General features: G+C 37.7%; 1 protein-coding gene across 2 annotated transcripts in view; it reads right to left on the minus strand.

Annotated features, from left to right (window-relative positions):
* Window positions 1-6,490: 6,490 nt before the first annotated feature.
* Window positions 6,491-14,914, minus strand: part of LOC149202089 (NADH-ubiquinone oxidoreductase B8 subunit) — a 64,218-nt gene continuing 55,794 nt past the window's right edge. For both annotated transcript variants that reach the window (XM_089403079.1, XM_089403080.1), the window contains one exon: window positions 6,491-6,945. In XM_089403079.1, the coding sequence (XP_089259205.1) occupies window positions 6,830-6,945 (116 nt within the window). In that variant the 3' untranslated portion in view covers window positions 6,491-6,829. The remainder of the gene's footprint in view (window positions 6,946-14,914) is intronic.

Raw genomic sequence — 14,914 nt, forward strand, 5'->3', positions numbered from 1 at the left:
GGACTCAAGAGATTACGATGCAAAGAGAATTACTGTTCAAGAAGAATCTCTTAACCTTGCTCCGATACCATAAAAGAATGTTCAATGAATTACTTCACATGGAGCAAACAGCTCAATGATAATACAAAGATATTTACAAGAATAGAAACATCAGGTTTCTATGTAGAATATCGAACAAAACAGTTTCATCTAAGAAACTGCTAAAAGAATAAGAATAGAAACATCTAAAAGACTGAGCATTACTAAATAGAGATATAGAGATATATTCTAATAGGTGGCACTCATCGATGGAAAGGTACGTGTTCAAAAATATAATTTTCAAAGATGCTTTTTCTCATGGGTTCAGGGTTGGCAATTTGTATCAAGTTGCAGGATGGTCCATTGGGGATCATGTCAATTGACATATCGCATCTATAACACCGGAAGTCTACCTATGGGGCCCTACCTGATGTGAATCAAATGGTGATAGGGATGTCTGAATTCAAGTATAGCATGAAGGTACATGTCTGAGATGTACCAAAGGAAAATATTATAAGGGGACCATTCCCCTCATGCAGCAGGTCCACAGGTTTGGAACAACCCGAGGAGTTTGAGATTCATGACCGGGAATCTCATGTATACAGGTGGAAGAAAGCCCTCTATGGCTTTCAGCAAAACACCCTGGGCGTAGTATGAGAGGATTGATAGCTGTCTGATGAAGCTGAGATTCACTAGGAGTGAAACCGATCCAAACCATTACCCGAACGTTATGGATGATAGATCTCTCATACCAGCGCCTTTATGAGGACGACCTATTTCTGACAGGTGCAGACCCTCTCATTTGCAGAAGTAAGAGGGCGTTGGATTCCGGATGTGGAATGATAAACTGCAAGCGTGTAACTACCTCGAGGATCTTAACTTTCAAAAGTTATATGGTAGTGATGTCGAACCAGATTTGGGAAATGCCTCTGAGTTTCATAAACTCATTCGTGTTGATTTTCTTGGTGAACTTCCGTCGGAACATATGTTTTGCAGTTAGCATGGTGAGCTCATATTTGATTGAGCCTCACTGGATTGGTGCCAAGAATCTTCTGAGATATCTTCGGGGCACAATCTCTCATGGATTGAGATACACTGCCGGAAATATGAAACTGCATGATTATTCAAATGTTGATTGGGCAGGCAGTGTGGAGGATCACTAGAGCACTTCTCAGTGCTGGTTCTCTTTGGATTCTGCTTCGATATCATGGATGAGCAGGAAGCAGAAGTCGGTTGCTATAAGCACCGCCAAGACCGAATACATAGCTACGAGTATGATCTCGTGTGAATCTGCATGGTTGCAGAAGCTCTTAAGTGAGTTGTTTGTACACATGATGAATACCACTGTGATTCTCTGTGACAACCAGAGGGGGGATTCGATTATTGAGGACTACCGTATTCGATGATTGCTCCAGCAAATAGACATCAGATACTGCCTTACCTGCGATATGGTGAGTCGATGAGCGAGGAGGCTCCATTGCATTGAGACTGATGTACAAGTCGCAGACATTTTGTCAAAGCCCCGGGGAAAGGAAAAATTTGTGACTTTCCCGAACAACTTGGAGTCGTTGAGAGACCTTCTTATAAGGGTCCTGCATGTTGCATGCATTGAGCTCTGGGAGCTCTGGGGGGCTTGGGGTACTTACTGGAGCAACATACGACCACAGGGCGACTCACCCTCCCCTGGTGGTGCGCCATGAACAGGATGATTAGTTCTTCTGTGGGCTAGGACGATTAGCTCTCCCGTGGACACTGTGGAACATGATGATTAGTTCTCCTATGGGTCGGGATGATTAGTTCTCCCGTGGCAACTATGGAACAGAATGATTAGTTCTCCTGTGGGTCAGGATGATTTGTTCTCTGTGGCGACTGTAGAATAGGATGATTAGTTCTCCTGTGGGCCAGGATGATTAGTTCTCGATGGCATCCACTGACAGGATGATTCGCTCTCCTGTGGACAGGATGATTAGTTCTCCTGTCGAGGCATCCTACCCATGCAGTCTGGGACTCATGGGAAGTACCTCTCATCTGATCAATGAGTACGAAAATGAGGATAGGGACCATAGTAGTACTATCGATGGACGCATCGTTGTATCTACCATACTCCCTATGCTAGGATGACCTCCATTGATCTGCGATCAGTATGAGTGGTTTGAGACAGTCTCTTGTGACATTGATCTGGGATTAGTATGAGTGGTTTGAGATACTCTCTAGTGATATTGATCTGGGATCAATAAAACTAACTTCGAGTCAGTAAGAGTGATGTGACGCACTCTCTTCAAATGAAACTGACTTCGGGTCAGTAGAGAATGGTATGAGACATTCTCGATCAATTCTTCTTCTTCATGGTTCAGCAAAGCAGAGCAGATTAGAGCTCAGCAGATCAAAGCAGAGCAGAACAATGCAGGGCACTGATGGCAGAGATAGTACAGTCGGACATATGGATCAACGGATGGAGTTCTACCTAGTTGAGAGGGAGTGTTAAAATTGGCAACTAGGGCCAAACTCCATGTGGGTCATCTTATTTATGGCAGCTAATATTTTTCTTGGATCCCTCTCATCGAGAGGTGTAGGATTGATCTAAAGATCATCCGATTCCGATAAGTATTCATGGAGTTATGAATTTATTTGCGTTATAAGACAATTCGTCAAGGTCGGCCAACAATTATGTAGATAAGTCAAAGTGTTGACTTCTGTTGTAAACGTACTATCTCTCTCTCTCTGCTGAACTATTGAAGAACATATACAAAGAATTGATCAAGGGTTTCCCCACATTGGGGTTTGCTCCTGGCTAGCGCCACATCTTGTGTCCTCTTGTCTTGGCTTGTCTTCTACAATTTATGTTTATGTTCTATCTGCAGTTTACTTTAATGCTGATGTGATTGTTAATCTGGAAAAGATATGGAGCTAACTGTGAAAATTGAAATAAATTGCTCTAAGCATAGAACATACCTAAAATTAACACTAACGAACATAAAAGAAAACCAACAAACAACTCTTTTAAAATAGCAAACAAAATTTTAAGGATTAAAAATCCTCGTAAAAATTATAAGGTTGTGATTATCGCTGAAAACCTTCTCAATAAACATTGTAACCCTTGTTAGAAAGCAATAATGTTCGTAGTTTTTTGTTGTTATAGAAAGTTAAAAGCAATTGCATATATGTTATCGAAATGACATATAAAGATTAGTTGGCCGAAGAATTTAATGTTTACTATTTTATTGTATTTCGTTATTAAGCCTTTAAGGCAATGTTTTATTGTGAGATCGAACAATTTTGTTTCTAGACTCTAGGACCACTAGCTTGTGATGTTTGCATGTGCAACCCGTTCTCTTTTAAATAAAATATCATGTATGTGCATATTCTGTTTATCTTAACAGTCGGAGGAGCCATTATATTCAAGAAGAAGACGTATAATGAGAAAAACGTTATAGCTATAACCATTGTTATGAACAAAATCTTTGGTACAAACACAACTAGAGAACTTGTTACAAAATCCTCAACGTTTAATGGGTACATGTCATTTGAAGTGATAAACATCATTCGCACCCCATGAGATTCTTTGAAAGAGGATGAACATCAGGGAGGACATATTATATATAGAACACATTCCATATGGATCAACTTCCAACAGCAAGGTCTATTACTCCATCAACAAAAATTATACAACATTAGGATAATGATTTAACTAGGAAGACGATATAAGTAGCATGAATGACCACAAAATACTTTACACGAACCTTGGTTCTAACAATTATCAAAATTTGGATAATCGCTTGCCAAAAGGAAAAATAAGCAGCACTTAAACAAGTCTAGCACTTGTCAAAGGCCTAGTAACTTTCTATTTGAGGCTAAGAATATGACCCTATATCTGCCTAGATGGAGAGAGAACGCAAGCAATTCAACGTATCCTTAGAATCCAAAATTAGCGTTCTGTTAAAAATGTACACTGCTACTTTAAAGATTGGAGATTAAAATATTTAACAATTTATGTGGGAAGAAGATATGAAATAACTCTTCAACTTTAATCATTTATTGACTATACTTTGATAGTATAGTTTTATCGACATAACTCAGAATATTGGATATAGAAAATGGAATTGTCTAACTGTTCTATTTTTTGGACCTATTTGGGTCCAAAATGTGGAACAGTTGGACTACTCCATATAAAACTTGGAATTGGATAGAGAAAACTTGCACGATTTTATGAAATGACATCATGAAGACATTGAAATGAATAGGAAGCAAAGCAAGTGATCTAATTGCATCACTGGACCCTCCATGTCAACTCTACTCTTTTATTTTAGTTGATATCCAAACTAGCTATCATTTGTGTCTCCTGGCTAGCAAAGATATTCCATATCGAAGTTAAATACTGTTTGGTTTGAGTGCCTGGGCTCTCTATCATTAACTTATACTCTGATACTTTGACATTATGTAGTGCCATGGGAAATGTTGTAGTCTCACCAAGTGATGTTCTGCAATGTAATCCAGGACAATGGCTTTTAAATGGAGAGGAATTGAAACACTTCACAAGCTTTTTGGCCTACCCTGTGGACTCTGCTCCAAATCATGGCCTACTCTGTTGAAAAAGCAGCCCCATCCCCAACAATCTCAGTTGATGAAGTGGCCCTTGTGGAACCAAACACTTTGTGATCAAACATTGAAATGCCCATCTACGAAGTTCTGTCAAGGTTAGTGTACCTCCAAGATTGGATCTCCCTCTCTTGGAAGCCAAGGTTAAAAAATCTAGCAATAATACATCCATGCATTCATGGCTTTTTTGTAGCCAATTTGAGCTTGTCATAAGACAAAGATGCCATCCTTCTTAGGTCCTACTTGCGAGGAAGATCCAGCATATTCACAAAGTGATACCCCACCTTCAATCCAATGACTATTGTACCTATTTGGATAATGTTTCCTAACCTCCTCTTTCATCTCTGATCTGATAAAACATAAAAAGCCACTAGAGACACTTTGCTAGTGGACCTTCAGGATTGGATCTCCCTCACTTGGACTGTAATTAAGCGGCAATACATTCATGCATGCGGGGGTTTTTTGTGGCTGAGTTGAGATCATTAGAAGACAAAGATGCCATCCTTCAATCAGGTCCCTAGTTCTGGGGAAGATTCAGCATATTCATGAATAATTGGTACCCCACCTTTGATCACTCTTCGGATTCAATGACTATTGTTCCTTTTTGGGTAATGCTGCCTAACCTCCTTCATCTCTGGCCCTATCTAACATCAAAATCCATTGGAGACACTTCAGGAGTCTTCCAAATGCGCAGTCCAGAAACCATAGACAGGCTGAATTCCTATGTTGAATCTGTTCGGACATTGACACCTCTCAAGTTCTGCTGAATGAAGTCTGGTTGGAAGCACCAGATTATTTTCAAAAGCAAAATTTCGATTATGAGCAGACAGCATTCCAATGTAGATTGTATTTGAAACAGGACACCTGGTAACTTCTTGACTAACCAGAATGAGACTTTAGAATCTTAGAAAGCAAAAGGCAGTAATCCTTGGAGCTTTCATTGCCCTCCATGGGAAGATTACTTGAAGCAGCATACTCAAGGTAAGATGCCCTTGGGAGAAGCTCCCTTTGTAGAACCAAAAGCTCCCTCGCAAGGGAGGAAGGGGTTCCATCAAAGAAACATGGAACCCCAAAACTTGATCACCTGAGAAAATTATACAAAGCTGATAAAGCACCCTTTATTCAAGGCAAACAGCTTGTTCTGGATCTCCAGAGAGAGAAACCACCCGATGGGGTGCGATGGTGGGGTGTGTGTTGCGGAGGGATTGGGGGTAGGAGAGTGCCCCAATTGCGATGAAAATCCAGCCATCTATAGCTAGGGTGCGTGGATTACAGTAAGGCAGAGTTTCCTTCCAGTTCTCACAAGTAGCAAGGAGATCTCTTCCAAGCAGGATCAACTCTAGTAACCTTGTGGAGCCAAGAATCACCAGTCCAAAAGACTCTAGGTACCAGCACACTAGACTCAAAGGTAACACCAAGAAAGCTTTGAAATGCATTGTTCTGCACTTTAATATACCAACAGTTTGTAAGAACTTATTCCTGTAATCAAGGTCAAGAAAGAAATTTGGTGGGGAATATATTGTTGGAAACAACCATACTGTTTCTCTTCATATCCCTAAAATCTCATTGTAATGTTCTGCTGTATTAATAAATGCACAGCTTCTTTTGCAATGAAATCAATATGCCCGTCAAGGTTAAATGATAGAAGCTGTGTATATTTCAGAGCATAGTATCATATAAACAACAAACCTTCATAGTTCGATTATTCTTAGAAAAATTAGATACTTGTTTGAAAATGCAAGCATTGTTCTAATAAAACACAACAGAAGACCCATTCAAGCAATGAATCATGCTCAAGCTCCTGATGTAATTGTATGAAATTAAAAAATCAGGTTTGAAACTGGTGAATGTGGTGCATAATATATACCCGTCAAGGTTAAATGATAGAAGCTGTGTATATTTCAGAGCATAGTATCATATAAACAACAAACCTTCATAGTTCGATGATTCTTAGAAAAATTAGAGACTTGTTCGAAAATGCAGGTTATTCTAATATAACGCAACAGAAGACCCATTCAAGCAATGAATCGTGCTCAAGCTCCTGATGTAATTGTATGTAATTAAAAAATCAGGTTTGAAACTGGTGAACGTGGTTCCCTGTTAAATGCATTTATTTCATATGCATGTAGCTAAACATATCATCATCCGCCAAAATTATATCAGCATCAACCAACATCATATCAAGAGCGGAAGTAAGCATGCAAAAAAGCTAACATCAAGATCCAGTTTTAGAAGAAATTTCAGCACCAGCTCTTACTAATTCTTTGACCTTTTCGGTGATTTGATCTGCTGTCAATCCATCCAATGCTACACTCTTTTCTACTCCATACTCTGTTTCCAACACAAAAAGATATTTAGAACTTATTCAAATATTTTACACATTATTTAGAGTTGAAATAGACAATATTTCCAAATCCTGTGTACGAGTGCATATTCCCTACATGATGAAGATAATGTGCACATATGAAAATACCAGGTCTCTTTCATATCCACCAGTAGAATAAGAACAAGATATAAAAGAATATTCAATTTAAGAAAATAGAAACAACTTCAACAAGAAGCACCAGTGATGCTTGTCTAATGTTAGGTTGAAGACCTAATCAAGAAACCCTGCAAAATATTGACACTTCAATCAATATCCCTACAAATAATCTGTTCTTGAAGCGAACAAAGTTCCTTCTTCAGATTAATTACTCCAGAAGACTTGGAATATAAAAATATCCATGAGCATACAAATATTATATATTAAATGTATGAAATGAGAATGATGATATAATGAGAGTGAAAGGCTTGCTTATATACCAAGCAAGTGTCTCTTCATGGAGAGTCATGTCTCATTTAGACATGATTCTTCAACCTAATTACTAATTAACTAATAGTTATTTATGGTTATTATCATTTACATTATTTTACATTATTTCTTATATATTTATTCATAGCATTGCCTTCCTCCTCAAAAAGCTTTGTCCTCAAAGCTTGTCAATGAAAAAGGCTTGATCTCTTTTTCGGTTTCGAATGCCTTTTCGTCACTGAACAGTGATCTTCGTCGATACAAGTTGATATGATCTTCTAAGTGACAAACAAAATTGTCGCACTAAGAAGGGATCAAACCACCCTAGATTAATCTTCTGTGGAACATTTTGATCACTGGAATTTTGTAACGACTTGTCATCATAGGACTGGATTGAGGTTACATCACTATTCTCCGGAACATCAGTTTGTTATTTGTATTCTGAATGGTCCCGATACGTAGCTTGGTTGAGTTTTCTACTCTCATGATTCGGATGTCGATAGGGAACTTTTTTGGTTTGACTTTCCCTTATTAGGTATGAGGAAATTTTTTGTTTTCTTCTTGTGAGGATGTTGCTGAGTTCGTTACCAAACCTTCACTTGGGATGTCAATCGTCTGAACTACAATATCTAAGTGTGTATTTTCTTCAACTTGCTTGTCTTCTTCTTGAGTTATGACATTCACTAGATTGGTATCTGCTCCCTTATCTTCAACTTGGACTGCTACGACTGGAGACTTTGATACTTCTTGAGCAAGTTGTTCTACCTTGTCTGTTAATGATTTTTTGTCCTTTTTAAGCTTCTTGATTTGTGTTAATAATTTTTCACTATGGTTTTTCAGCCGATAGACTTCTTCACTTTTGTCAACGATGATTTTGTCAACTTCCTTATGCATTTTTTGTATCATTTTTTTACTTTTTGAAGAATTACTTTTGAGATTTCTTGTCTGTCTTCTGGCGTCACTGAATCTGGCTTCAAAGTAACTTCTTGTAGCGTTATTTTTTTCCTTTTGTGGGAAAAGGTAAAAAACTTCTTTCTCGTATTTAGAATAAAGGACCCTAGAGTTTCCATCCATGGTGAGCCCAAAACAATGTCACTATCGTCAAAAAATAAGGTTTTCACGGTGAATTGCGAGGTAAAAGTATAATCCCCAATACTTAACTGTAGATTGTTTATGTTGTATTGTTTGTTACTTGTGCCAACAATTTTTTTCGATTATAGTCGATTGAGGAATTACTAGTTGGTTAGCACATTTAGTACTAACGTAATTACTATCTGTAATAGGACTGATAGAGATTATAATATCTCTTCCTACCAGTGATCCTTTGATTTTAAATAGTGTACTAACACATTTAATAAAAGTTTTAGGAAATCTTTCCTTATTGGTTTTCATTTTTCGTCTTGGAACGAGATTTAGGGTTTTTAAGGTAACCCCTCTTTTTTTTCTTTGATTACCTCTCTTAATATTCCTTTTTTAAATCTAAAAAATTAGATAATTTTAATTAATTAAATTAAACAGTTTTTAATTTTTTTGAATCTTCTCTTTATTTCACAAAATATACCCCTTTATGTACTTTTATACTATAACTCTATATTTTTATTTTTATTTTAATATGATATTCTCCCCTTTAAATAACCATGTATATCTTTTGCTTTTAGCTTTATTTAAATTATTTCTTTACTCAAATCCTTCCCTTCCTTATACTATATGATTATATTGATCATTAATTAAACCTGGGAAATTAATTTTGAAGGCGTGTGGAAGCGGAATTGAACCAGGTTTTTTTTTTTTTGTTGGTCGCAACGATTGGATGAATGGGCATGTAGAACTAAAGGACAGACAGTGAAATTTTTCAAGAAACCGATCAACAGTGATATAGCAACAAGAAATTGTACGGCTTGTAGCAGCGTACGGATGGTGGATCGATTGCAGTGGCTGGGAAAAGCGACTCGGAAACGATGTGAATGTACGCAACTGTGTGGTCCTGTTGTGGTAGCTCCGATGGTACAAGCGATAGAAAATATGGCAGAGGTAATGGGCAGCTATGGTGGTCGTCGGCAGCGGCCTTGGCTATGTGGTTGCGACTACAAACTTTTGGCCAACAGCCAAGCGGCTGCAACGGTGGCTCCAACGACTCTTTCGTTCTGTGGGCCAGGTACATTTTTTTATATTTTATTTGTAAATATATATATATATATATATATTGTAATATATATTTTTTTTGCCAAATTTTTTTTAATAATCTTTTGTTTTTTAATTTATTTTATTTTTTAATATTTTCTGATTTTTTTTATATTGATTTTATATATATATAAATAATTATAATTTCTTTTATTTATTATTTATCTATTTTTTTAAATACTATTATTTTTTTTTAAATGGCCAAGGGTCTGATAGTGAAAATGGAGACCCTCCAAAATCTTGTAGCGAAACGCTCCAACGGCAACAAGGTTGACGAATTTCAATGGCCAAGGACCGGATCAGACTGGCTCTGTGCAGTAGTTGAGCAGCCAGAGGATCGAACAACTCTGATACCAAATGAAGCGAACAAAGTTCCTTCTTCGGATTAATTACTCCAGAAGACTTGGAATATAAAAATATCCATGAGGATACAAATATTATATATTAAATGTATGAATTGAGAATGATGATACAATGAGTGAGAGACTTGCTTATATACCAAGCAGGTGTTTCTTCATGGAGAGTCATGTCTCATTTAGACATGACTCTTCAACCTAATTACAAATTAACTAATAGTTATTTATGGTTATAAATTATTATCATTTACATTATTTCCTATATATTTATTCATAACAGTTCTCTTGACTCCATACTCTGTTTTGCACACAAAAAGAAATTTTAGAAGTTATTCAAATATTTTACCCATTATTTAAAAGTTGAAATAGATAAAATTTCAAAATGCAGTGCATGAATGCACATCCCCTACATGAAGAAGATAATGTGCACCTATTAAACTACCACCCCTCCTTCAAATCCACCAGTAGAATGAGAACAAGGCATAAAAGAATATTCAATTCAACGAAACAGAATCAAATTCAACAAGAAGCATTAGTGATGCCTCTCCAATGTCAGGTTGAAGACCTAATCAAGAAACCTGCCAAAGATTGACACTTCAGTCAATATCCCTACAAGAAATCTGCTATGTCAGTTGCAATAGGATCATACTCACAGAACAATTCAAATTTCAGTTATTGCAAAGTCGTGTTGTGTGCATTTTACATATAGCACACTTCTCAACTTAGGAACATGCAATCGAATCATATCATAGGATGTGATGGTGACCAAGTATAAAACACTGAACCATATGTGGAATAGCAGCTTCCTCTAGCCAAGGACACTGTAAATATTAGCTTCATTTGGTAAGCGCCATGACTCATTGAAAATTAGGGTTCTGCCACAATCATTTAAGCTGACCATTGTTGATTTCTGAAACAACTACCCTAGATCTATCAAGCACCGAGGGGGATCAAAACCTTCAAGGTGCAAACCATTTTGAGGGTGCAAAAGACATAAAGTTGCAACTCGAGGGATTTGATCCCTCTCAGCACTTGACAGATCAGGTGTTAAGATGGATCTAGGTTAGTTAAAGCCACACAACTAGGTAATAATAAGAGTACATTTGCTTTCAAGTCTAAAAATCACAGCCAATCTAATGTAAAGTGCCATGGTTAAGTGCACTTGAGCCAGAGTAGTCTTGGATGGCTGAACACCTATCCGAGCTACACAAACTAACAAGGTGAACAATCAAGGATCCATAATGTTTTGTATATTTGTTAACATTGTTATTTAATTTGTTCATTCCTTTGTATTACAATTTAAATTCTTGATGAAAACTCTATAAGTTGTACAATTTGTGGTCATCTAATAAATCTAGAGTTTAACGATGCTCAATTTTGTTGTGCAAATGGTTATGAATTCATGTTGTTTGAATTTGTTTTTCCATAGATTGATTTGTATGTGCATTATGAATTTGAAGTTCCACAATCTTTGTGTCAGGTATCCATTTAAGTGAAACTACTCCTAACAGCACCATTGGGGACCAACTACCAAACTTGTATGGCTCATTGAATTCATTAACACATCAACCAATCCCAATTGCAACTTTGCACCCTCCTTGTCACCATTCTATGTGACCTCCTATGAATCGACATCCCACCATGTTATTAGTCCCTTCAAAAACTTGTATCTTACAACACAAAAGGCATAAAGCACTTCATAGGGAATCTAGGGGAGACCCTTTCCTTGACCTCTATGCAGACACCTCCCACTGCTCCTCCCTCAGTGACATCATCCTTCTAGGAGATTTTAACGCACGCACCAAAGACTTGCAGGTACCCATCCATGACAAAGTAGATGATGCACTTTGCCTCCAAGAGTTGGAGCCAACATCAGTGGGTCTTCATAGGAGCTTGTAGGACAGACATGGACCCCTCACAAGTTACAGGGGATACCTATTACAGCTAGGGGAATCTCATGGGCTATTGATCTTGAACAAGTTCCCTTTTTCCCTTGATTCAGGTGATTTTACTTGCTTTCCACATAATGGTGGAGCTAGTGTAGTTGACTATGTCCTAGCCACCTAGGACCTCCTTCCCCAAATCGAGCTATTTTCAGTCCCCCGCCTCACTTTGGATAACCACGCTCTCCTTGCCTTCTCCCTCTCTACATCCCCTACTCCTCTCCACATTCCTCCTTCCACCCGTTTATCCACTTGTACCAGCTTCCTTTTTGATAGAGATTATGCGGACGACTACAATACCCGCTTAAAGAAGTTACTCCCTCCCATCTCTAACTCTATAACCTTAGACACAACCACAGCTAAATACGACACACTTTCCACAACCCTCATGGAAGCATCCCTTGACTCCTACCCTCATTCCACTCGCAAGTCTTGCCCTAAAACTACCCTCGATACCTATCCTATGAACTGTTGGTTTGATGATGAGTGCAAATCTTTCCATAAGCGTCTACACCTCATGCTTATGCATGACCCGTCTTCCTCTCCTAGCCTCCATAACACTTACCATAGACTACTTCGCCACAAAAAACGAACGTTTAAATGGGATTTTTGGGATCTTTTGAATATCGAACAGTGCAGATATGTAGACATGCAAGGAGGATGATGTGGCAAGGATAACACGGAGAATGATGTGGCAATGATGACATGGAGTCCATGACCTAGGGATTCAGCTTTTATAAAAAGGGGTCTTTTTTAGAATTCCAAGATTTGAATGTTGACTATTTACTAAGCATGAGCCTAGATCTAGGTGTATCCATAAGACAAGATCAAAAAAAATTATAAAAAGGAATTAATGAAAAACCCAAATCCAAATGTGACCTCGCGACTAATGTGCTTGGTCGTAGAAGTGGCACAATGTTGTGGTGACATGTGGGTGCTAGATCGCCACGTGTCAACCACATGTGAGATGATATGGCATAACATGGTGTTGACATTTGGAAACTGTGAAATTTCCACTACCCAAAAGGTGTTATTAAACCGACAAGTTATTCTGATTACTTATACACAGCAAATTAAATTTTCAGCTGAAAGTAACGACTCAAAAATATGAATAACACCATTCACCAAATTAAAGTGTAGCGGAATATATGAGAAACCAATCACACAAATATTTTTGGTCAAATGTCCTTGGAAAAACCCCAAGATGGGGAAAACCAATTTTCAATATGAGGGTTTTATTATTAATCTTCAACAAATCTGCTAATGAGAAATTACATTCACTGCTTTCCTAACACTAGCAAAGCTATGGAAAAATTGATCTTCACCTTTGCTGAACAAATTGACTAGGGCAAACCCCATGGCCCTCCTTTTGCAAATCGCACAACCTCCTCTGGTAATTTGTACTGCCTCTCTTGCAACTAGCATGGCCACTCTGGGAACTCACACTTCCTTTCTAGAGATGATCTCGGCCTCCTCTGGAGAAAATAATTCAGCCAACAAAACCTCCTTCTGACACCCAGAAGTTGGAAGTCTTTCAATGAAGAATAAACCCCAGAAATATTTTCCTTGATTACTGTTGTTGAAGCCCTCTTAGTGTCTCACTGAAAACTCACCCAACACCTCAACTCAATGTGCTCCAATATTGCCCATCAATTTCCCTTTATAATCTCTCATTCACAAATGAACAGCCCAGATTAGAAGTTATCTTGTCCCAATCAATGGCTAAGACCATCTTAGAAACTTGCAAGAAGCCTCTAGAGGAAAATCAACTTTATCTCAACTAATGCCAAATAATTAACCAGTTTTCCTAAGTTTTAACTTAGGAAATATTTAAAAAATCACTAATTGACTTAATTAAGACATTTTCCCTCCGTGAAACTTAGGAAAAATTACATGGGCTTGGAGATGATTTATTTCTTTGTGTTCCTAGACTCAATGAAACCTCTCAAGGCTAGACCACTTATCCGAGTTACAATATTTAACAGCAACAACGCTGCCACATGTCAACAGTACAGTTATTGACATGGCATAAAATAGACAAACTTCTGAGGGCCATAACTTTGTTCCCATAACTCAAAATGAGATGAAATTTATATCACCGGAAAGCTCATAAGGACCAGAAGACAATCATCACCTCCATAAAATTATCTTGGGTTTGGGTATGTTTCAGGCCAAATATACATCTTGCAGTGAACTTTAATCAATCATAGTGGAGCCAAAGCAAAAGCATTGGGTAGTAGCAAAACATGCACTCAAGTATTTGAAGAGCATAGTGGAGTATAGTCTAAGATATCTTGGAAAGGGTGAAGTGAAGTCGCAAGTGCATTTAGAAACAAAATGGGTAGGTAGTGCAGCAAACAAGAACAACACCTCAAGATGTTGTTTTAGCTCGGGATCAACGATGATATCCTAGTTCAGCAGGAAGCAGGCTTCTGTGGCACTTAGCTCAACAAAGTCGAAATACATGGCAGCCAGTATAGCTAGTCATGACGCCATCCAACTTGACAAGTTACTTGCAGGATTGTTTGATCAAGAGTTGGATCCCATGGTCATTTACTATGATAACCAAATTTGTATCAAACTCTCTTAGAATCATGTGTTTCATGACAAATCCAAGCATATAAAGAAGAGATATCACTTCATACAAGTTAGGTTCAAGAGGGTGTTGTTGAGAAATGTAACTAGTATTGGTCTACATAAGTGTCTTTGAGTCATAATGTAATGTATTTGTCAAAAGAAAGAAAAAGAAAATTATTTATAAAAGAAAAATTATTTATGAGCATGGGTTCATGCTTTGTTTATTTTGTTCCTAGGTCAAAACACCCATTGTATGCTTATAGGGTTTATGTCGTGAGTCTTAGTCCTTGTCATCATGTAATAGACTTTTCTTGGGCTTCTTATGTCAATAAAGAAAATTTATTTTTATGTATTTGTCATGTAAACCCTCCTCCACCAAGTTGGCCTACCCTCCAGTCAAGTCGGCCTCATCAAGGAAGGCTATATATAGAAGTGCTACTCGACCTCACTTA

The sequence above is a fragment of the Pinus tabuliformis genome, chromosome 2_1, assembly GCF_031772625.1.
Source record: "Pinus tabuliformis cultivar Carrire ecotype Pingquan chromosome 2_1, CPIR1, whole genome shotgun sequence".
In the NCBI taxonomy this organism is placed as follows: Eukaryota; Viridiplantae; Streptophyta; class Pinopsida; order Pinales; family Pinaceae; genus Pinus; species Pinus tabuliformis.